This window comes from Elephantulus edwardii, unplaced genomic scaffold, assembly GCF_000299155.1.
Source record: "Elephantulus edwardii isolate Elephantulus edwardi_28Jun2011 unplaced genomic scaffold, EleEdw1.0 scaffold00132, whole genome shotgun sequence".
Classification (NCBI taxonomy): Eukaryota; Metazoa; Chordata; class Mammalia; order Macroscelidea; family Macroscelididae; genus Elephantulus; species Elephantulus edwardii.
In genome coordinates this window covers 6,757,097-6,782,382 of record NW_006399882.1, presented here as the reverse complement: position 1 = coordinate 6,782,382, position 25,286 = coordinate 6,757,097, and the positions used below count along the sequence as shown (strand labels likewise).

At 41.7% G+C, this 25,286-nt stretch overlaps 1 protein-coding gene across 3 annotated transcripts in view; it reads left to right on the top strand.

The window, feature by feature from the left end:
* The window catches only part of MAGI1 (membrane associated guanylate kinase, WW and PDZ domain containing 1), an 810,123-nt gene that overhangs the window by 439,306 nt on the left and 345,531 nt on the right, over positions 1-25,286 (top strand). For all 3 annotated transcript variants that reach the window (XM_006893840.1, XM_006893841.1, XM_006893842.1), the window contains exon 2: positions 23,800-23,916. In XM_006893840.1, the coding sequence (XP_006893902.1) occupies positions 23,800-23,916 (117 nt within the window). The remainder of the gene's footprint in view (positions 1-23,799; positions 23,917-25,286) is intronic.

The window sequence follows — 25,286 nt, the reverse complement described above, 5'->3', positions numbered from 1 at the left end:
CAACAACAACAACTATATATATATATATATATATACACACACACACACACACACACGAACACACACATGACCAAAGAAATTAAACAATCCTGTTTAAGCAGTTTTTGCTGTTGTGGTTATGTGCTGTCAAATCACCTGCAACTCATAGCGACTCTATGAACAATAGCTCTGAGGCTGCCCTGTCCTGCACCAGTCTCACTGACTCTGATACACCTACCTTTATTGCCCTAGTTACTGTGTCAGTCCATCTCATCTGGGGTCTTCCTCTCCTGTGCTCTCCTTCCACCCTTCCAAGCAAGATGCCCTTCTCTGAGAATAGGTCCCTCCAGTTCACATGGCCAAAGTATGTGAAATGGAGTTTCAAAATCCTAGCCTTCAAGGGAAAACTTGGTTTCACCCTCTCCAAGATAGACCTATTTGTTTTCTTGGTGGTCCATGGTATGTATGTTCAAGACTCTTCTCTATCACTACAATTCAAAGGCATCAGTTCTTCTTCTGTCATCCTTAGTCATTATCCAGCTCTCTGATGCATAGCAAGTAACTGTGAAGACCATGGCCTGGCACACCTTAGTCACTAGACTGACATCATTGTCTCTCAGTGCTCAGCAAAGGTCCCTGACAGCAGATTTACCTAGTGCAATTCGCCTTTTGATTTCCTGACAGCTGGTGCCAAAAGTGTTGATTTTGGAGCTGAGCATCTCCTTGATGTTGAGCTTCAGCCCATATTGAAGACTACAGTCCTTGACCTTCAGCAGGTGCTTCAGGTCCTCCTCCATTTCAGCAAGCAAGGTTGTGCCATCTGCATAGCACAGGTTGTTGATGAGTCTTCTTCCAGTCCTCATTACACATTCTTCCTCGTAATGCCAAGACTCCCAAATGATCTGTTCTGCCTATAGATTGAAAAAGTATGGAGACAGGACACACACACACACCCCCGCCCCCGATTTTGAACCATGCAGTGTTTCTCTGCTTTGTTCTGACTGCTTCCTGCTTCAAGTATAGGTTTCGCATAGGCACAGTCAAGTGTTCTGGGATTCCTATTCTCTTCAAAGTTAACCACAATCTGTTGTGATCTACACAGTCAAAAATGCCTTTGCATAGTCAATAAGACACATTGTCCCTCTGGTGCTCTTTGCTTTCTGCCAAGATCCATCTCTCTAGTGCAACAGCCTCGTCTAAACCCAGCTTGTATTTCTGGTAGTTCTCTTACAATATACTGTTCCCATTTTTTTCCAGATAATCTTCAGTAGGATTTTGCTTGTGTGTGATAAGGAATGATATTGTACAATAATTTCCACACTCTGGTCACGTTTTTTTGGAATGGGAATAAATATGGGTCTCATCCAGTCAGTGGGCACGGAGTCCTCCAGATTTGCTCCTAATTATGATTCAATTTCTTCATCTGCCTGTCCAGGTGGAATTGGCCCACTGAAGGTTGTCACAATGACTGGGGGAACTTCAGGCATGGAGCAGGGATTTGTGAAGAACAGGGGGTGCTCATTGTCCAGAGGTACAGGAGGAAGCCCACCACAACCCAGACCTGTTCCAATGTCAGTGATGTCACCGTTGAGCAGCACTTGCTGAAACTGCAGCGGTCTTCAGCTTGTTTGTATTGAAATCGCTCATGTTGAAGGGATGAGATCTGGTCAGCTCAGCCTGAATGCTCTTGCCCTTGCGGTTTCATTTGAACTTTTCACATTTTATTACGAAGGTCAGGAATCTGACCTGATACTGTTCACTGTTTTCTGTACTTTTCCTCTTGATCTCTTCTCTGGGAAATGGCAAGATAGAAACCATTTTTTTAAAGTTTGTTTTCTTGTCCTTGTGTGTACAATTCTAAAAGGCTTTGACCTTTTGGCTTACTGGTTTACTGTCAGGGAAATAATGGCACTGATAGCAATGCTCATCTGGGACCTGAGAGCCTCTTAGGAGAAACCAGGCTGGTGGATGTGAGGGATTTGCTTTCTAAAACTCAGCTTCTGCTGTCATATGGCCAGTGAATGCCCTAGGTTTTGTTTTTTTTTTTACATCTTTCATAGTTCCATTATTTAGAACCACTCTTGAATAGCAAATAGAAGACTAAAATGGGGTGGAAATAAAATAGGCGCATATGAGAATTGGAATGGACTTGACAGCAAAGGGTCTGTGAGATATTGTAGTTGTCGTCGTTAGGTGCCATTGAATTGAATATGACTCATATTGTATACCCTTATGAACAACCAGTCTGAACTGTGCCCTATCTTGTGCCATCCTCATCATCTCATATTGAGCTCGTTGCTGCAGTCATTGTGTCAGTCCCTCTTGTTGAGTATATTTCTCTCTTTCATCATCCCGTGCCCTTTCCAAACATGATATATCACTCTCCAGGGAATAGTCTTCCCTAGCAACGTGCCTGATGTATGTGAGATGAAGCTTTGTCACCTTTGCATCCAAGGAGTTTTCTTGCTGCACTTTCTGCAAGGACATGTCTACTTGTTCTTTTGGCAATCCATGGAATACTCAGTCCTCTTCTCCAACACCACAGTTCAGAGGCATCAATTCTTCTTCTATCATCTTATGCATTGTCTACCTCTCAGATGCAAAACAAGTGGTGGAAAATACCATGACCTGAATCAGGTGCACCTTCATCAACTGATGTCTTGCTTTTAGTCACATGTAGAAGTCCCTGACAGCAGACTTGCCCAGTACAGTACATCTCCTGATCACCTGACTGCTGGTACCAAAAGGATTGATCATAGTTCCAAGTAAGATGAAATACAACAATTTCAGTCTTTTCTCCATCTGTCATGGTGTTGCTTATTAGTCCGGTGGTGAGAATTTTGGGGATACAGGCTTCTGATAACTGGAAATGCATGGTGATCGCTTTGTGATAAAATCTCTCCCTGAGGATTCTTGAACCATATAGACTGTGTACTCTGCTTTGTAAAAACAATGACTACGTTCAATCCACAGAGATTAATCTCTTAAAAAAAGACTTGATTTACTATGTTTACAGCATGTGAAATCAGTCAAGAACTATGTACACAGCTGTACTCACACCTCCGATATTCAGTATAAATATAAAATCTTTTACATTCTGTATTCAAAGAGTACTCTGATGGCCTAGAGGGTAAGGAATTGTGCTGCAGCCCCAAAACAAGCATTTCAAATCTACCAGCTGCTCCGTGGGAGAAAGATGGACCTTTTTCATCCATGTAATTTATAGCCTCACAAACCCTTCAGTTTCAACTCAACAGCACAAAACACTACCACTGTATATCTTATAAAGAACCCTGCCAGTACAATAGTTACATACTCACCTGCTAATCAAAAGGTCAGTGGTTCAAGCCTACCAGCTTCTTCAAGGGAGAAAAAACTTGACACTTGACTCCCAAAACATTGTCTAGGAAACTTCTGGAGCATTTCTACACTGTCCTAAAGACTTCCTAGAAATTGGAAGGCATTGATGGCACACAACAAGTTTTAAAAGTCTATTTTAGAATACTTTGTGTATTTTTTAAAAAACTGCAAATATACCATAGAGCTTTCCCACATAGCTTTAACCCATTTCACCCCAATTGTTAATGTCTTGCATAGCCATGGCACAGTTGTCAAAAGTAAGATGTTAACTCCTGTACATTATTAATTGAATGCTAGACTTTAGTTGGGCTCATGCCAGCTTTTCGTAAGTGACCCTTCTCCATCCAGTCTTTGAAGGAATGCAGAGTTTCTGTTGCATGTGGATGTCTTGCTCTTTAGTCCCTCTCATCTGTAACTGGTTTTTAAATCTTTCCTTGTTTTCCCTGACCTTGACATTTCTTTAGAATATCGCTAGAGGGTTTTAATAAAGCAGAGTTCCACTCCTCATTGTCAGATAAAAATATTCTTTCAAGGCACAAAGTGGAGGAGATGGGTAAAGAATTTTGGAGTTAGACGAGCGTGGTCCTGACCTTGCATCTGATCCCTTCCACACTGGGAGTGTCAATTCCTTTGTCTGTTTGAGAGAGGAGTAAGTCTCCTCTTTCCCTGGGTTTTGTAAGGATTGCATGTGATGATGTTCATAAGTGATTTATGAGAAAACATCAGGATTCCATCATTGAAGAGAAATTTGTATTTATAATGACATGAGTTGTTCTGATCTGCATAGTTATATGAAGTAGTGATTGATACTAGTAATCAATTTCATCCCAAGAGTCATTTGATACATTTCTCTGAAGGTGATTCTGAGTTTAAAAAATGTGAAACAGTTCTCCTTTCTATAGGGTATTTTTAACCTATTTTGTGTGAAAGGCCTATCAGAGAAGACCTGAGACTCCTCTTCCAACTATTTTTCTAACAGTTTATACAGTAGGAAACACTAGGGAGGACACTATAACCATTTTTACAGTAGGGAGGTTGGCATAACAGTTATGCAGTAGGGAGGACACTGGAACATTTATACAGTAAAGAGGACACTATAACATTTATACAGTAGTGAGGACACTAACATTTATACAGTAGTGAGGACATTGTAACTTTTATACAATAGGGACGACACTAACATTTATATAGTAGTGAGGACACTGTAACAGTTTATACAGTAGTGTGTACACTGTAACATTCATACAGTAGGGAGGACACTAACATTTATACAGTAGTGAGGATATTGTAACATTTATACAGTAGGGAGGACACTAACATTTATATAGTAGTGAGGACACTATAACATTTATACAGTAGGGAGGACACTGTAACAATTTATATAATAGGGAGGACACTGTAACAGTTTATACAGTAGGGAGGACACTGTAGCAGTTTATACAGTAGTGAGGACACTGTAACAGTTTATATAGTAGGGAGGACACTATAACATTTCTGTAACATTTATACAGTAGTGAGGACACTATAACATTTATACAGTAGGGAGGACACTGTAACAATTTATATAATAGGGAGAACACTGTAACAGTTTATACAGTAGGGAGGACACTGTAACAGTTTATACAGTAGGGAGGACACTGTAACATTTATACAGTAGGGAGGACACTGTAACATTTATATAGTAGTGAGGACACTGTAACATTCATACAGTAGGGAGAAAACTGTAACAGTTTATAAAGTAGGGAGGATACTATAACCATTTATATAGTAGGGAGGACACCCTCCCCCCATAAGCATACATTACCATTAGTGATTTTTTTTAATGCAGCACTGTTTTGAAAAAATCATTATCTTCTGCAGGAGAGTTCAGAAAACTATGACCTGCAGGTCATATCCAGCAAGTTGCTTGCCTGTTCTTTGTAAATAAAGGTTTTTGTAATATAGTCATCTGCATTTAATTACATCTTGTCCATGGCTGGGGTTTTCTTTTGTTTGTTTATTTGTTTGGGTTTTGTTATTTTGTTTGGTTTTGTGTTTGTTTTTTTTTTCTTAAAAAAGCCAGCCTAGTTGAGTTGCATCCTAGCTTTCAGAGTTTAAAACATTCAGTATATATTTAGTATATATATGCCTTTTATAGGGATCTCTGGTGGCAGAGTGCTAAGAAGCTGTGCTGCAATCCTGAAAGCACACAATTCTAATCCACCAGCTACTCCAAGGGAGAAGATGGGCTGTCTCCTCCCATGTGATTAACTGCCTCTGAGAATGCACCAGAAGATCAGCTGTAGATCAGTGTTGGTTAAACAACAACATATGCCTTTTATAGAAAATTTCGACCAGTATTTCTCTAAAATCTTACCAGTGCCTGGTGCATTTTTTCTTTCCATTCTCTGACCTGGGACCAGGGCAATAGCTTTTGATTCTGTTGTATTCAGCTTTGAAATACATTTAACAAGAGACACTGTGTCAAGAATAGATTCATAAGGACACTGTTGATAGGAAGTGGGCTCACCGAATGCATACGCATTCAAATGAATGGGGGTGGCTGGTGGTCTCTGTTCTCACAGCTCAACAGAAATGGAAGCAGAAGCTGTTTTATAAGGCCCCAAGTATAGGTCAGAGTGCTTGCTGTTGTGTGGATGATGTCAGACCATAGAAGATGATTTTCTACCAGATTATGTACACCTGTCTGAGACGTTAAATCTGGGTGGGTTGGGGGAAGGGGTGGGTGGATAGGACAATAGGTACTTTCTTTTTTTTGTATTTTTTTAAAATGAATTTTAATGAAAGTTGACAGAGACTTTGGATTTCCATTCATTCATTGTTGCCCTGCCCAACCTTCCCCCTGCCCAGTTTAGTCTTCTTTTTGAAAAAGAAAAGAAAAATTCTTTCATTGTTATACAATCCCTACCCCCAAATCGACTCCACTATGCAACCTTTGTTCTGGACTCCTGTCATGACAATAATACCTAATCATATATCCCTTTTAAACAGTTCTCTCCCTCCATCTGTTTCAATGCAGTATACATAATTTATCTCAGTCTCCCCCCAACCCCTGTATCAGTCCAGTTTTACAACAGTGGCACTATGCAGTTTTGTGCCTGAAATGTTTCACTCAACATAATGTTCTCCAGGGTCACCCATTTTGTATAATATTTCATGAGTTCCTTGTTTTTCAAAGTGGCATAGTATTCCATTGTATGAATATACCACAGCTTCTCTATCCATTTGTTTGTTGATGGGCACTTAGGTTGTTTCCAACTCCTTGCTATTGTGAACAAAGCTGCGATAAACATGGGTGTGCATATATCTGCTTGGGTGGCAGTTTTGATTTCTTTGCAGTATATTCCCAGTAGTGGAATTGCTGGCTCAAGTGGTATTTCTATTTGCAACTTTTTGAGAAAGCGCCATACAACCTTCCATAGTGGTTGCACCATTTTACACTCCCATCAACAGTGAATAAGGGTTCCAGTTTCTCCACAACCTTGTCAGCATTACTGTGGATGGTCGAGGCTGTAGAATGCCTGTAGTATCTAAGTTTTAATTTACATAAGAATGTTGGAATGTTTTACTTGCCTTGCTGGTGCCCTGGTTGAGTGTTCTAGGTTAAGACAGGCTCGGTTGGTTACAGTTTCTTCACTTGACAGCATCGGGAGAGATATTGAGAGCACTGGATTGTTGTGTTGTGTACCTTCGAGTCAAAACCACCTCACAGCTCACCCTCCAGCGGGTTTCCAGAGGCAATTAATTACATGGGAGGAGATTGCCTGTCTTTCTCTTGTGGAACAGCTGGTATATTCGAATTGTGTGCCTTTGGGAAGAGAGTGCAGCTCTTACCACTGGACCACCAGACCTCCCCACAACTTTGCCGTATGGAGTTTAAATAAGAAATTAATCTGGTTTATGTAGAGACACACAGATGGTTTTCTAGGTATGACGGATGTATCTTCTAGACTAGATTTAACTTCTAGACTAGTGGGTAAGCGACTGTGTCACCAGCCCAAAGGCAGTCTCTTCGAAGCCAGCAGCTGCTCTGAGGTAGAAAGATGGGCAGTCTCCTTCTCTGTGATTTACTGCCTCTGAGAAACCCCTGGAGGGTCAGCTGTGAGTCATTTCTGCCTCAGTGGCACACAACAACAGAAAAATTATCATTTCTTCTCTCTTACACTCTTTAATTTTAAAACGTTTCATAACCATGGTAAAGTTGAAAGAATCTCATCATGTATGCCCATCCCTAAGAACTGTTAGCTGTTAACAGTTGGCCAGACTCATCCCGTATCTCTCTATTAGCATGTATTTCAATCTGCTAAATTATCAGAGAATAAACTATAGATATCATGGCCCTTAACCTCCAATAAGCCAGCAAGCATGACCCCCAATCCAGAAGATTCTCCCACACACCAAGACACAGTTATCCTGTCTCTGCCCTCATTCTGAACATTATCTGACTTTAATCTATGCACAGCATTTGCACAGAGGAGCCAGAAATGTCTACAATGTTGTTTTCGTTCAGAATCCAGTCAAGCATGCACATTGCATTGTGATAACCCTTGTTGAGAAAATTTACTGAGAGTTCAGTGGATGTTCAGTGGTACATCAATGCAGGATAATGTTTCACCAACAGGAACCTTTGTAGGCATACAAACTGTAGTATCAAGGCCCAGAGAGGTTCAACAGCTTGCCTAAGGCCACACAGCTAGTAAATATGGAACAAATAAAATCTGGATTCAGACTCAGTGCTCCTAACCACTCTGTTATTGATAGAGGCAGGATGTTACCACATCAACACGTTCTCAAAATACCATTTGTGCTTCTGGAAGAATTTCCAGGGACAGAAACAGGTGTGATGGCCTAGTGCTGCTCTAGTGGTCTATTGGGCAAGGTGTTTCGCTGCCAACTGAAAGATAGGCGGTTCAAATCCACCAGCTCTTCGAGGGAGAAAGATGGACAGTCTCCTCATATGCCATTTACAGTCTCTGAAAATCTGCTGGAGGGTCTGTTATGAGTCAGGTCTGATTCAAAGGTGCATAACAACAGCAGCAGCAACTTATGGGTGTATGAACTTGAATATATTGTTATTGTGTGCCGCAGAGTCAGAACTGACTGATAGCTTACCCTCCAGTGGGTTTTCAAAAGCCGTTTGTCTGACAGGAGGAGATTGCCCATTCTTCTCCTATGGAACAGCTGGTGGCCTAGAACCACTTGCCTTGAATATTGCAGCACAGCTTCTTGCCATTAGACCACCAGAGAACCCTGAACTTGAATATAGAAGGAATATGTATTCTCTCTCCCTTACTTTTCCTAGCTCGCACTCCTCCTTTATATTCATTGTCATTCTTCCTATCAGCCTCTGTGAAGGTCTTCCCTGTTTAAGGACCCAGGTCACTCAGCCAGCCTGGGAGTGATGCCTTCTCTAACATGTACTTGGTAGGTGCTGGTTGGGGCTCCAGTGCCCCACTGAACTTTGGTTTCTTTGTCTCTGAAATGGTACTGGAAATAGAACCAACCTCGCTGGATTGGAGAGAGTGTAATTAGCACTGTGCCTAGCATCTGGAAAGTGCTCTATAAATGTTCACCATCTCTGTGAATCCAGCAGAGCAGCTCAGCAGGGAAGATTCCAGTGGATTCGCTCCAAGAATTCAGTATCTTCCTGACACTCACAGACATGCTTGTCTTCAGATTCTGCTCCAGGCTCTGGGTGATTACACTCCAGGACACTTCTGATTTTAGCTTTTAGGAGAATCAAACCGCTGTTAATTTATTAGGACTAGATATATTCTCGGTGCTCTGATGATCTAGTGGTGAGGAGTTGGGCTGCAAGTTTAAAGGCATGCAGTTCAGATCCATCAGCTGCTCTGTGGGAGAAGGATGGGCTGTGTCCTCCTTTGTGATTTGCAGCCTCTGAAAACCTTCTGTAGGCTCAGCTATGAGTCGGCTCTGACTCAAGGCCCATAACAACACAACAGATACAAATTTATCAGGATCTCTGGTGGCACACTGTTTAAAGTATTTCCCCTGCTAGTCAGCAGGTCAGCGGTTCAAATTCAGTGCAGCTCCTTGTGTGTTTATGTAAAGACTTAGTGTTGCGGAGTCCTGAGAGGCTGGCTGTTCTGTTTCCTGTAGGACTGTGGGCGTCAGGCTACCTCGATGGCAGTGACCTTGGCGGGCATACACTCACTTTGGCCATCCTGTTTTGTCAATAAGGAAACATTGGCATTTCACTTTCTCTTGTATATTTCTCTGATAAGATGTTATTCTACTACCTGGTTGAGGTGGAATAAATACAAGGGGAACACCCTCCCTCCCCACACACAAAAAAAAAAACCCAAACAAAACACAAAAAAACACCCATCCAAAGCCTATAAATAATAGAGGAAAATAGAATGATGGAATTGGTAACCTAAGCTTGTTTTTCTTGCCATGTTTAATACACATTTCATTTCATTGTGGGATGAAATTTGTTTTAAGAAGATTCACCCAGAGAAAAAGAACATGGGTGTGGGGAATAGGCAGGAAATGATAATGAAGTAGATTTCCTGAAGTTCTTGCCAATGTTTCATGCACATCTGTGTTGGGAGTTAAATGCACACAGTTGTCGCTAGAGCTTGTGAGCATGACAAAGTCTGTCCTGCAGCCTCTAGTTCACACCACCGACACACTTTACGAAATGAAACGCTTTTACAAATAGATGACGGAAAGAATCTGTGAGGTCCACCTGCCTGGAGTCAGGTGTGGGCGCTGACGAGCTGCTGCGGAGCAGCCATGGGAGAGACGGGGCACACATGCTCATTCTACGACATGCCAAGGCTGCCCTCATTGTGAAAACTGAATGCCAGATTTTTTTCATGTGGAGCAGCTGGTGGCTTCAAACCACTGACCTTTTGGGTAGCAGCTAAATGTGTGGTTTAGATCCGTGGTTCTCACACTTGACGGTACATTAGAGTCACCCAGAGGTCTTATTAAAGCTGGATGCGAGGCTCCACCACTAGTTTGTTTGGGTTTTTTTTTTTAATTCTGTGGTTCAGGGTGGAACTTTGATTTCTGTGTAATGCTGATGGCTGATGTGCGAGCCTGCTAACTGAAACATGACAAGCTGAAATCTGCCTACATGTGCCTCCAGAATGTTTTTTATAAATTACAAGAGAATCAATGTCCATTTGTTAAAGCCATTCTCTTGTGGTATTTCTGTCATGGCAGCACCAGATAATTAAGTAGCAAAATTTTAATCATGCCAAAATGAAGTTATAGGTGATTACTGTTCTCTTTATTGTACTGTTAGGGTACTTGTAATAAAAGTATATTCGTTTTAAGAGAATGTTAGGGAAAAGGCATCAGCAATTTAGCCAGAAGAGAAATTACATTCTGATACCTACTTATGGATGAACCTTTTTTCATGTTGGAAAAAAGAAAACAAAACAAAACCAAAAAAGCCTTCATGCTGAGTGAAATTATTCAGTCACTGAAGAAAAAACATTTTATAATTCCACTAATGTGACAAATGTAGAATAAGTCAGTACTCAGAGAGCAGAGTTTATTATAGTAACTAGGGTGAGTGAGTGGCGAGAAGCAGGAGTGTCAAAGGGACACTGGATTTCTGTTAAGGTTGGTGGGATGATATGGAAAAGAGGCACCAGTGAATTCTACACAACATTGTGAATGTAACTAATGCCATCAAGTTGTGTATAAAACTTAGAGAGTTCTTCCTCAATGGCTACCCTTCTCCTTTGGTTCAAATCCACTAGTAACTATAAAGGACAAAGATAAACAGTCTCTGCCTGTGCAATCTTTATAATTCCTGAAAAGATGCTGGAGGGTCAGCTATGACTTGATCCTGATTTGACAGGAGAGAGAGAAAGAGAGAGATGAAAATAGTTTAAGTGGTAATTATTTTGTAATAAATATTTTACCGCCATTTTTTTTAAAAGACTGAAGACTGAGAAAATATCATAAAGGAAAAAAATAGTAACCATCTTTTGAACAAAGCTCATTTAAATATATTTCAGATTGTAAGTTTGAGTTACTGTGATAGTAGTTAATTTGCTTTTCTCTCTGAGTGTGTATGTGAGAGAGAGAAACAGAAACATTCCTTAATAAACTTGAAGTGCTGACCTGGCACATGTTTTTTTCTGCTGTAATAGCACCGCTGCAGTGTAAACCATTTGTGTTACCATAATAAATGCACCTGTTCTGCAATGATAATAACTCCATGAAGAAACCGTGTACTAAGGCAGAATCACTTATCCTTCTGCAAGGTTTGTTCCGCACTGATAGTTGGAAGTCTAATGAGTTCCAAATTCTGATTGTACTGCAGCAGTCACCAGTTCTTGGCCTTCTGGAGGGGCATGCCCTGTAGTTAGCATGACCCAGGGAAGGTGTTGAGTTTTGACTTCAAGTTTCTAAAGTGGATGAGTTAAGAGTACTTAGAAGTGTCCTCTGTAGACAAAGTGTTTCTTTACCGGGAAGTTTATTACTACATGCACATCGCCCTTTACTATCCGTACCCTTGGAGATACAAGAGGACACTAAACTAGGTCTCCTGGGAATCCATCACTTTGCACGTGGGACTTCTGCCTGAGTTGGCAGCAAACTCCCTGGCAGGGCAGAGGGATGGTGGCAAAACCACACAACTTAGTTATGTTGAGGAAATCATCTTGTGTTTATGAAAGAAGGGAAACATTTGCAATGTAATATTGATAAAGAACCCATTTCTAGACTATAAAGAGCATCAGCTATCAAGAATTACAGGGCAGCCAGTAGAATTATTCACAAAGAACAGGAAAGTAACAGAAGAAGGAGCACTAAAGTAAATGTAAAGTTTTTACATATATAAAAATTACAACCTTAGTAGTAAATCAGAAAGCTGTCTCCTGGTAATCTGTAAGTATAAATTAACAGCACTATCTGAGACCTCTTTAAAGTACTGAGGAACAATAACAGCAGTTTGAAGATGTGCCTGATTCAGGCCATGGTCTTTTTAATCACTTGCCATGCATCTCCAAGGTGAACAGTGATTAAAGATGAGAGAAACAGCAGTGATGCCTTTGACTTGTGGTGTTGGAGAGGAGTGCAGAATATCCTGTGGACTGCCAAAAGGACAAACAAGCATGTCTTGGAAAAGATGCAGCCAGGTTGTTTCTTGGAGGCAGTGATGGTGAAACTTCATCTTACGTGTTTTGGGCATGTTGTTCTGAGGGACCAGTCCTTGGAAAAGGACATCACCATTGGAAAGATGGAGGGTCAGCGAAGGAAGGGATGATTCTCAACGAGATGGATTCATAGAGTGACTGTAATGGTTGACTCAAGTGTGTCCAGGAGGTTGAGGAAGGCACAGAAGAGGGTACAGTTCTGATCCATTGTTCACAGGATTGCTATGAGTTGAGTTGGAGTGGACTCAACGGTACTTAAAAACAAGCCCTTTCCTCTTTACTAGCTTGCGGGCGAGTGGTGAGTGATGGGCTATGCAGAAGAGACTTCCAGAGCAGCCCCGGCACTAGTCTTTGAAAAGCCTGCCCAAGCTTGGCCCTTGGCTGGCTTCAGGAAACTTGGATCTGGGAGGTTTCTTCCATTTCAGAAAAGATATGAAGGTTGCTGGTGTGAATTATGCAGGCATTGCGTTTTTCTCTTTCCTTCTGGGAGTGGTGGTGGAGGACAGGCCGAGGTTGACTCCCTGAGCAACCTGCGGCTACACTCTAGGGCCTGGATGTCTGCTGAGCTGGCCGGGGCACTGTTCCACAGATGTTCACAGCTCACTGCTGGGAGGACGAAACTCCTCCTGTGTGACTCTGTTGGGCTCAGACTCTTGCAGGTCTGTGCCTGGTTTCCTCCGCCTTTCATCTCATTCACTTTTTCTCTTCACTAATATTTCCCTTTTTGTAAAACTTTACCTTTTTTGTCATCAGTTATAGCTGCAAATAAGGAGAGAGTTGCACTGCTAACGTAAAGATCAAGTTTCTCTGCCAGTTCAAATCCACCAGCCAGTCTGAGGGAGAAAGGTGGGCAATCTCTTTCCTGCGTTTAGAGCCCTGGGACACAAAGGACAATCATTTGTGAGTCAGTTCCGACTTGATGGTGATCAGTGAGATGAGCTAAGTCACGTCTGTATTATCAGTCATCACCTGGGGAAGCTCTTGCCCTCACATTGCCCCCACCCCTGCCCTGCGTGTGTGCACACATGAACGTACACACACATGAACGCACACACACATAGCAAATGTTGCTGAGGATGTGGGGAAACAGGAACTCCAAACTTGCTAGTAGAAATTCGACTGGCACCACCACCTTGGAGGAGAATTTGCGCTGCCAACCCAAAAGCTTGTGATTTGAATCCACCAGCCGCTCCATGAGAGAAAGATGAAGCCTCCTCTTGGTGATTTACAGCCTCTGAAAACCTAGAAGGTCAGCTATAAGCTGATGCCAACTCAACAGCACCTAACAACAAAGCAACAGATAAATTAGAGGCACCCTGATTGTGCCGTGGTTAAAACATGCAGTGTTAGCTAAGAGGTGAGTGGCTCACACTCACCAGTGGTTCCTCCAGAGAAAGAGGAGGGAGTCACTCAAGTCCCGCACACCCAGGCTCTGTTGAACATATCACTGCTATTGGATACCATCAATTAGGAACAGACTCATAGCTGACCCTCCGACAGGTTTTTAGAGGCACTAAATCACATAGGAGGAGATTGCCCATCTGTCTCCCATGGAGCAGCTGGTGAATTCAAACCACAGACCTTTGGGTTGGCAGTGCAATTCCTTATGACTAAGGTAAAATATCAGATCCCATCAGCTGATCTGCAGGAAAATGGATAGTCTCTTACTTTGCAATTAACTGCCTCTGAAAACCCAATGGAGGGTCAGCTATGGTTCAATTCTGACCCAGTGATACACAACAACCTCAAAGTAAGATAGAAAGAAGATATAAAAATAGAAAATCAAGACAAATCCAGGAGGAAAGGCTGAATCCCATTTGAGTGATAAAATTGCCCTAATGTAACCTTTGAACCTTCTTTTGTGGAAAAGCATTCCACATATTCCTGACCTAGGTTTGCTTTCCTGTTTACAAGACAGATCTTGAATTTCAAAGGAAAGTAAAGATGATTTGACAGTCACCTTTTTGTAATTTATTATTTCATTGGCTCACTGCCCCTCTCAATTAGTAGAAGATTCATAGATGTGTCCCCTGAATAATTGGCAATTAATTTGAGAATAGATGCCCCAAAGTACAGTATTCTTACTGAAATCTGAAGGTTGAGGCTTTCTGCTAACAAATGCCATGGAACACAGTGTAAATGTTACTTGGCACTGAAGGAACCTTGCCCTTTTGCACATCCACGCTGGAAAGGCATGGGAGCTACGCTGTCTAGTCTTAATAGGATATCTGAGTGTAAACTAGAAGGATCTCTATCTTAAGAATTCCTTCTATTTCTTCATGCATTTGTTTGCCATCTGAATGCCTTCTTTGGTGAAGTGTCTGTTCATGTCCTGTGCCCATTTTTCAATTGGGTTGTTTATCTTGTTGTGATGCTTGAGTATTTTATAAATTCTAGATATAAGTCCCTTATCTGACATGTCATTACCAAATATTTTTCCCAGTCTGTGGCTTCCCTTTTTACCCTGTTGGAGAAGTTTTTGGATGTGCATAGGGATTTGATTCTTAAAAGGTCTCATTCATCTATTTTATCCTCTCCTGGTTGTAAATTTTTCAGGATGCTTGGAAGACTGTTTATGTTGTAGATTAGGACTTCTTGGGTTCTTCCAAGCTTTTCTTTAATGATGTTTATAGCCCTTGGTTTCTATTATAAAAGAGGACTGACATAGGGATTGGGGGGAGACTGAGAAAGATAGGATTAAAATGTATACTGCATTGAAACAGGTGAAGGAGAGAACTGTTTAAAAGGAATATATATAATTAGATATTATTGTTATGACAAGAGTCCAGAACGTAGGTACCATAGTGGAGTGGACTTGGGGGGAGTGATTTAATAACAATGAAAGAATTTTTTCTTTTACTTTTCAGAAAGAAAAGCTAATTGGGGGAGGGTGAGCAGGGAGAAAAGTGCAACAATGAATGAGTGGAAATCCAAAGTCTCTGTAAACTTCCATTAAAATAAAAAAAAATAATTAAAAAAAGAATGTCTTCTAGTATACATGCTCCTGATTTATCTTGATAGTTTTCCTAAGTGGTTTGGAAGGACATGTTCACCTGTGGTCTATTCAAGATTAAAAGACATGTCCAGATTATTCTATAGATTTGTCTTTTTCTTGTGATTTGCGTTACAGAGTAACTTGGTTTCCCATTCAACCATTCATATGCATTTTATGTCATGAATGATGATACTCTCAATGTAATGATATCCATCCACCTCTTCCTGTGTGTCTTGTTTCCGTTAATCCTTTTATCCTACTCCTTCTTGACTTCTGAGCTTTCTTCTTTGGCAAATGCTACACTTTGCCTCGTGATTGTGGAGTAAGTACCGTCCGGTGTTGGTTTTCACCTTAGATATCTGTTGTTGAGGTAATAGATGAATCAGTGTGGAAGGAGCCATCAAAGGCCTCTGTCTCAGGGCTTCCATACATCTCGATCAGACCAGTAAGCCTGACTGTGCTGTTTTGAGGTTGGTTCTGTGTTTTTCTGTCTAGAATCTTCTGCTGTGATCCGTTGTAGAGCCATTGGAGCAGTCGCTGGGCACTGGCAGGGCCATGGAGAGTGAGCTTGGCATGGCACCCTCATGAGGAGCTTGACGTGGTCTGCCAGTACTTTGGACTAATAGTTTCTCTGTGTACTTGCTTTGCTTCTCTCTTCTTGATCCAGGCAGGGAGGGCCCAAGAGTTGCACTGTAGATGACTGCTCAGAAGCTGTTTAAACCCCAGTCACCGCTCAGCAAAGGGTGCACAGCACTGCCTCTGTGGGCCTGGTTGCGATGCCATTTGACCTGGGCATTCCCAAAGCCTGTAGTGCTGAGACCCCAGGATGAGCAGCTTGTTCCTTCAGGATGTTTGGGTTTGATGAATAAGTTTATATAAGTTTGCCTTCTTTTAACACTGCTATGTATTCATGAATGTATGTCCAATGTGTACTATTATGAATATAGATATATCCTCTGCCAGACCTATGTAGGATCATGGACATAGTCCCTTTTGCCTGCCCATATCTGTTCATCTTGCTTGTCTGCCTAGATATATCTACTTGTAGATTAGTATTTATTATGATGGCATTATGTATGTAATAGTGTTTTATCTTTGCTGACGGTATGTCTTATGCATATCCTCTTGTTTTACCTTTTTTTAGTGATATTAGGCCGATCATCCTCTTATTGTATATTGCCTTTACTTTCTCTCCTCTTCATGTCCAGTATCTACTTACTGGGTTTTTTCTCCCCCCTGCCTCGCCGCCATCCTGTTAGCCACCAAACGATGTTACTTTTTGTGTGTAAACCTTCCCTTAGCCTTTTATAAAAGTGGATTAATACAGTATTGTCCCTTTTTGACTGACTTATTTAATTTGGTATAATGTCCTCAAGATTCTCCATACTAAGTGGTATTTCAAGACTTCTGTGTTAGTGTTGCTTGATATTCCATTGTGTGTATGTACCGTAGTTTATCAGTTCATCCATTGATAGGTCCTTAGGTTGTTTCCAAACTTTTTATTCTTGTAAGTAATGAGCCTGATCCAGGCTATAGTCTTTGCAATTATGTGCTATGCATCAAAGTTGGACAGTAAATAGGGATGATAGAAAGAGAATTGATGCCTCTGAGTTGTGGTGCTGGAGAAGAGTGTTGAATATACCATGGACTGCTAGGAGAACAAACAGGTTTGTCCCGGAGAGGGTGAAGCCAGAATGTTCCCTGGAGTCAAGGACTCTGAAGCTCCGTCTGGGCATGTCACAAGGAGGGACTGGTCCTTGAGAGGCACATCATGCTTGGGAGAGTGGAGGGATGGTGCAGGAGAGGAAGATCCTCGATGAGATGGATCGATTCTGTGAGTGGAGTGGTGGGAATGAATGTGTTTGAGACAGTGAGGTTGGCACAGGATAGAACGGCATTTAGGTCTCTTGTACATAGGGTCACTATGAGTCGCAGATGACTCGATGGCACATAACAACAAGTATTGCTGCCATGATCATAGGTGCTCATATATCTATTTGTTACAGCTCTTAATTCCTAAACATATGTATCTAGTGGTGGGATTGGTGGATCAGATGGTATTTCTGTTTCCAACTTTTTTAAAAGGCACCAAACTCTTTTCCACACATTTTATACCATTTTACAATCCCACCAGCAATGCATGCAATTTCCAATCCCTCCATACCTCACGAGCATTTGTTTTATTCTTACTGAACTCTGCTAGATGATATTTCATTGTTTTGATTTGCATCTCTTTAACAGATAATGAACTTAAGCCTTTCTTCCAGTGTTTGTTGACCATCTCAACGTCGTCTTTGGTGAAGTACCTATTCATGTCTTTTACTTATTTTTCAACTGGCTTGCTTGTCTTTTAGTGTTGAAGTGCTGGAGTTTTTAGAAATATTAGAGATGAGTCCCTTGTGAGATATGTCAATATTTTATTTCTAGTTTGTATGTTCTCTTTCTACTCTTTTGCAGTTTGAATGAAAGTTTACAGTGCAAACTGGTTTTCTATTCGACCATGATTACTCTGTTTTGCTTTATGATACTTCTTACAAGCCCCACGTTGTCACGGCATTCTTCTTGTACTTCCTACTGACTCTCATTTCCATTCCTCCTCCTGAGTGTTATCTCTTAGCAAGTGCTGCCCTTTTGGACGTGTATAGAAGAAAATGTGCATTTTTAAATGATTGAAAGTCCTTGTTTGGATTGGCCTCAGTTCTTTTCTCCACTCAGTTTGACAGCTATTCTCCTTACATAATAATATTAATGTTATTAAGTGCTTTCCATTTGACATTGTCCTAAATGTGTCATCTCATTTAGTCCTCAAATATTTGTGGGGCAGTTTCTATTCTATCAGTTATCCCTTATTACAGATGAGAAGAGTGAGGTTCAGCAGTCTCATCTTAATTATCAAGAACGACCTTATTTGTCTTTTGGTTCAACACACTGATAGACAATTAAAAACTAAGCAGGTAGAGCTGTGGCTGGCACAGTCATCATTCAGTAATATGTGAACTTGAATGCAGTATTTTTGCTGTATATTTTAAGAACATATACCTGTGTCACCAGTCCATTTCCATAAGTGTGGAACAAATGTGTAACTCGGTGTTCTCACTGTGACAGCCAGTATGCACTATATTAGCGTCTTCCTCAAAAAGTTTCCTTGTGCCTCTCACTCCTTTACATATTTTTTATTTCGAGAGTACTATAGGCCCATCTTGCTCACTGCTAAGTTGATTCCAACTCATAATAACACTCCATTAGATTTCTGAAGCTGCAAATATTAATAGGAGGCTGCCCATTTTTCTCCTAAGGAGCTGCTGAAGTCTTCTATCCACTAGCAAAGGATAGCATTTGTGTGAGGAGTACAGCTTCTGGTGAGCCATGTTGTTGCTGTTGTTGTTAAGTGCCGTCGAGTCGCAGGCAACTCATAGCGACCCTATGAAGGAGAGTCCTCGATGCTTGAGTGCCTTTCGTCCTCTCTCCAGGTTCATAGGGTTTCCGGAGGCAAGCTACTATGGAAGTGGATGCCACTCCTCCTTCCAACTGGTGAGCCATAGGGGTTTGTTAAATTAATATACGAAGTTCTCATGTTCCCTCATAATTTCAAAGCCTGGAGATTGACCTGGAAATAATCCAGAGCATATTTTTTATGCCCTTCTGTGGTTGTTCCCTGCACAACCTCAGCCCCAGGTATGCTTTCTGAATTATAAGTAAGTTTGTTGTTCTAATTTCCCTGCTTCCTCCAATGTGATTATTAGTAAAATTATTTTAGAGGGGAAGTTAATTCTTCAAATACAAAGATTTTGGCTAGAAAAGCCAGGGGCCAGTTTGCGGTATCAAGGGCTCATTGTTCAAAAGGGCTTTACTCGCCATTGAGCTTGACTTTGCCACACAGCTGGGCGGGGACATGAAAATTGGGGTGTGTTGGCCTGTTCACAAGAGGATTAGCTGGTCATGGCATTACATTGAGTGGATTCAGCAGCAAAAGTTTAGATTCTAAGTAGCAAAGGAGAAGCAGATAATGCAGAGTATAAGTGCTCTGGGGCCAGATATTCCTGTGCCACTCAGACCAGGGTCTGCAGGACCAGCAGCTGCAGAGGAAACCAGAGACCTGTGTGAGTCAGAGCAGACCTTGGGGAGCTGCCCCACAGAATATAGGTTGAGGGCTGGAGTGGGGTTGTGTAGATGCCATAATGGGCGGGGCTGAGAGCTTTGTAACACTGGCCTGAAACCACCAGACTGAAGGCTGAGGTGCCTGAGAGCACATTTCGGAAACTGTCCTGACTGTGTGACTGTGTGCTGATGCCAACCTGAATTATTTTCTCTTGACTTCCCTAATAAATACCATAATCACTAAAAAGATGTTGTTGTTGTTATGTGTTGTCAATTTGGAACCAATTCTTTGCTGATCCTCCAAACAGTAAATCTCATGTAAAAGTGATGACATGGCATCAGACCTCCTGGTTCAACTTCAAGGGTAGAAGAGAATGAATCAAGATCACAGTCAGTTCAGGGATGATTCTTCTGTGATACAGATTAGACATGACTTTACCCTCCTACCCTTTTTTTTAAACCAATTGTAACACGAGCTGTCCCTCCATGGGGTTTGTTAATTCGTTACAGTGATGACACAATTAACAGACCACACTCACACTCTGGGAGTTTCTTAGGGAAGTAACAGAATGAGGATCAACTTTGAAATAACACAACTCAAGATACAGTTCTATAAGTATAGCTGCTTGCCAGCCTTACTCCCAAGCAGGCCTCTCTCTTGGCCCTTGGTCTAATGGCTGTTCTGCTTAGACAAAGGTTACAAAGCGCTTTACTTCCTCTAGTAAATGTCTGGAGGCGGTCCACTCCATAGTAAGCCTCCAGCCCAACAGTGCTCAGCTCTTTCCCTCTGTGGGTCAAGCAGCCCAGCTCCCTTGTGCCAACAAGTACCTGCCCCTAGGCCCTCATCTCTCTTTCACTGTGGTTGGCGTAGCCACAGTAGACACCTCATGGGCCAGGAAGCCCCCTGTATGGGCTGGCACCATCTCATGCCAGTCTCTTCAATTATTTGCCTCTAGGCTTCACCATATTTGCTGCTATCTATCACTTTTTGCTGCTGCCACACCATCTCTCCCTTTTTCCAGTGTTATAGCATCTTTTCTCCATCTCCTTGTTCAAGGAGGTTCACAGCACAGGGACTTTGGGTCCAAAGAATGTGCCTATTCCCTTCTCTTCTTAATTGTATGAGGTCCCTCTGCCTTTGATCTGGGATACATTGTAACCCAGTGTGATCCAAACTGGCTTATCCTGTCTCTGGATTCCATGTACCTTGGATGTCTAATTCTCTTAATAGTCCACATGCAACTTGTTGGCATAATCTCAAGTTTTCTGTAGGAGTTACAGACCATGGTAATCAGGCCACTGTAGCCTGACCTATAACTTTAAGTAAGTGGAATTGTTCCGTGTGTTCTTTTACATCTGATTTCTTTTTAGGAATAGTATTGCATGTGTGTAAGCAGGAGTGACATCCACTTTCTTCCTAAACCACATGTCTCTGGAAACTCTATGGGCTTGCCGAAATGATGATAATTATGGAAAGGCATTAGGTCTTTTTTTCATAGAGTCACTATGAGTCATGCTCTACTCAATAGCAATCTGCAACAACATTGCATGTGTTAATAGTTTGTTCCTTATCATTGTATACCACAATTGTCTTATCATGTCCTGTTAATGGATGTTTGCATTGTTTCTATTGTGGGGTAATTATGCATATTGCTGTGAATGGTCTCTTGCAAGTAGCTTTGTAACTGGTTTCTTAATGTTTGTTATTGGTGTTAGTTTGTCACTGTTGGGTCAATGCAATTCCTTGGCAGTTCCACGGGTACGTGGAGAGGAGAATGTCCAGAAGACTCTGACTTCAGGAGCAGATTAGGTTTGTCATTCGTATCCCTGGGTGGGTGCAGACTGCCAGCATATCAGCCAGTAGTCCAGTGCTGGATGACTTGTTGAATACAACTGCTTGGTGGTTTGGTATGCGAAGATTTCATTGTACACGATACTGTTTTCCTTCGAGGGGACACCATCTCACCCACCAGCAGTTTATGAGAGTTTATATAATGTTGATCTTTCTAGCATTTTCACTGCTATCTTCATTGGTCAACAGCGAAATCTCATCATAGTTTTAGTTTGCATTTCTCTGATGACTAATGATATTGAACATCTTTTAATGTATAAGATAACCATGTGTCTTTTTGGTGTGAATTATCTATTCAATTTTTATATCCTTTGGGTAGGGGAGAGGTTAGCTAGGAGTGAGTAGCTCTTTATCTTAATTCAATAATTATTTAATAAATGCTTGAATTTTTGATTGACTTAAGATTGGCTTGAATATGTGTATTTTCCTTGCATCCATTTGAAACTTTAGTTATCATACAACTTAATTCAAGCAGTCCACATTCGATTTCATTAGTCTGTTCTATAGTGAGCAGCTGTGACAGGCCATTTCATTTAACATAATATTAAAATAAAGGTGAGTCGTACGTAAGAAAGTGCATCATTGTTGCCATTGCTGTCACCCTCCTGATTTACTCTCTCTGACCAAAGGGAAGTTATTATCTAACCATGTGAATTTTGTGACTTGCTTGGTCACTGGGTTGCTGCATTGTTTCTCTAGGGCTAGAAAAGCTCTTACTTAATTTTTATCTTGTCTGAAAATGGAAGGGCAATCTTAGCTCTGTTATTCTTAGCTGTCGCTAACGGGACTTTCTCATTAAAAGTGAATGTTAGCTAAGTTGGTCTGTAAGCCATGTTGGCCCTGTGGGTTGCAATTTGCGCTTATAATTTATAAAGGGAAGAAGTGCTTAACTTTTCCTTTCTAGACACATTTCATTTGTCTGTTTAGTTAAATATCCAATAACCAGCCCTTTTGCCATCTGGTTGTGTTGTGACTCCTAGTGACGCCGTAGGAGAGAATGGAACTGCTCCACACGGTTTCCAAGGAAGCAACTGGTGGGATCAGACTGCCAGCTTTTTGGTCAGTAGGCAAACACTTAACCACTGTACCACTAGGGCTCCTTCTGTTAAGTATAGTTGTGTGGAAATAAGCAGAGTTCTCCTCCTCCTGCTGGATCACTGTTGCTTAAAAATAAGAATAATTAAAAAGAAATACATGTCTGAGATTTTAAAATCACTTAAAAGTTCTATGATTCCTTCCGTTATCTTAGTTTTTCTAGAAAGTATCAGACGTAGTGCTCTATATGTTTTCCCACAATAGCAGCACATTGAGAATCTAATTTGTGCATAGTTGTGCTATGCATCAGAAAGCTGGACAATGACTAGGGAGGTTAGAAGGAGAATTGATGCCTTTGAGCTCTGGTGCTGGAGAAGAGTATTGAATATACCATGGATGGCTAGAAGAATAAATAGGTTCATCCTAGAGAGGGTGAAACCTGGCTGCTCCTTGGAGGCAAGGATTCTGAAACTCCACTTGACATGTTTTAAGGAGGGACCAGTCCTTGGAGAGGGACATAACGCTTGGGAAGATGGAGGGCCAGCACAAGAGAGGAAGACCCTCGATGAGATGGATTGATTCGGTGACTGGAGTGATGGGGGTAGCTGTGTCAGAGACAGTAAGATTGGCTCAGGATAGAGCAGAGTTTAGGGCTGTTTTACTTGGGATCCTTGTGAGTCACAGGTGACTCGATGGCACATAACTACAACAACAAGTTGTGATATGGATGAACTAAGCTTTACGTAATTCATCCCTTTTGACTGCTTCTGGGATTATTTGGTTTTGTTTTTATTTACTTGTCTATAGTTATGCATACATATGTATTTTACATATATATATACACATTTGCATAGCTGTGCATGCCTATGTATATGCTGCAGTAAACAATATTGGGGGTTTTGGCAGATTTTTGCAAGCATATCCATAGGATAACATCTTACCAATTGAATCCCTGGTCCGAGCACACTTTATCATTTGATAGCTCTTGCTGGACTGTCTTTTTGAATGTTCCAGCCATTTACTATCCCACTAATAGCTTCTGTGAGTGTCTATGGCACAGGTCTTAAATGGAATAGCCTAGTTTGAAATCTTTGTTATTTTAGCTCTGCAGTGTGATGTGAGATGGGACCCCCAGTGCACACCATTTCAAGGCTATTTTGTCTTTACAGTGTTCTGGGACACCTCTTTCCCTGCAGAGGGAGGGAGGCTGACAGGAGGGTGGTGCTCCTGGTGACTCAGGGTGGTTGCCTTGCTTTGCTCTGTGTGGTTTTCCTGCAGCTCGTATCATCAGGAAAGCCTATTGTTGACTTGCTCTGTCTGTTTTATGTTTCCTGCAGGAGGCAGGCTGAACAAAGACCTGCGACATTTTCTCAATCAGCGCTTCCAGAAGGGGTCTCCTGACCATGAGCTGCAGCAGACCATAAGGGATAACCTTTACCGCCATGCTGTGCCTTGTGAGTAACTGACCCAACTTTGGCGTCTCAGTGCTGGGTGGGTGGATGACAAGTCAGGAGCAGAAGGCTCCACCAATTGTTTGGGAGCTCTTGGTGGACTTGCTAAGTCCAGTGATTCCTAACGGACCCTGGGACATTGAGTTGCCTTCTGGTGAATCTCACGGACCTTTGTGCATGCCCAGGCTTTAGACGAGCTCTGCTACTTATGACTTGATACTGCTGGGATAATTTTTTATCCTTTGAAAAACTCGTCTTGCGAATACGTACCGTCATAGAATTGTAATGAGGAGTGAATGGGATGCAGCACCTAGCTCTTTTGGGAGGTGCTGTCATGGGGCAATGCCCATAAACATTGTTCTTAACGGAATGACTGAGGGCAGCGGGAGCTCTGGATGGCACATTTAAGCATTCAGCTGCTAGCTGAAAGGCTGACCATTCTAATCCACCCAGAGGTGTGTCAGAGGATAGTCCTGGAGGTCCGTGTTTGGAGTGGTTCTGCCCTGTACTCATGGGCTCATCAGAAATCAACTGGCAGCCACAGTGACTGAGGCAGAAGCCATCAGACTCTTCTCTGGGGAGACTAAGGGGTCTCTGATGATCACCCCCACCCCAGCAAGGAGAAGAGCTGAATGTACTCTTCCTACCCTGCCCCCAGTATCCTTCCTCCATTCAGCCAGCTTTTATCTGATTCATCAATCAGGATTTCAGAAATAGGGGTTTCTATTTGCAGAAATAAAATCTGGCTTCATTTTGAATTTTGAATTGCATTGGACCAAATTTGGGAAAATAAGTCATAAAGTGGGGTTCTCTGAAAGCAGAGTTTTTGTGTAAATGGAAACAAAGGAGAAAGGAAGAAAAAGGACATGGATCCTGTCTTCCTCCCTGTGCTCTGCCAGTCACTGCCTCTTCCTGGATTCCTCCCTTCGAGAGCTGAGGTCCTCAGGAACATGGTAAACTGGCACCGAAATTGCAGTGAAATACTACCAAGTTCTCAGTACTACTTGATTACACAGTGGCATGGACTGTGGGGAAGACATTCTGTTATTTCATTCATAATAATAAGGAAAAACGGCTCCTATTTCTTTGCTTGGAAGTTTTCAATGGTTACATAGTTCATTCAAAGTTGAAAAGTTTTCCTTGAAAGTAATGAGTGTTTGCTTAGTTTTAACCAGCAAAAGGTGGGGGTAGGGGGAGGACAGTTGAAGATCCAGGGTACCTTATTGCTGTGGTTGGTTTGTTTGGAATGGTTTTTCTTTAAAAAAATTGTACTTTGCTTATGCTGTGTTGTAATGGTAGCGTATCCTGATACTTCTCCAGCGTCATAATCAAGGTTCCTCTCAGGCATATCATGGATTTGACTTGACACAAGT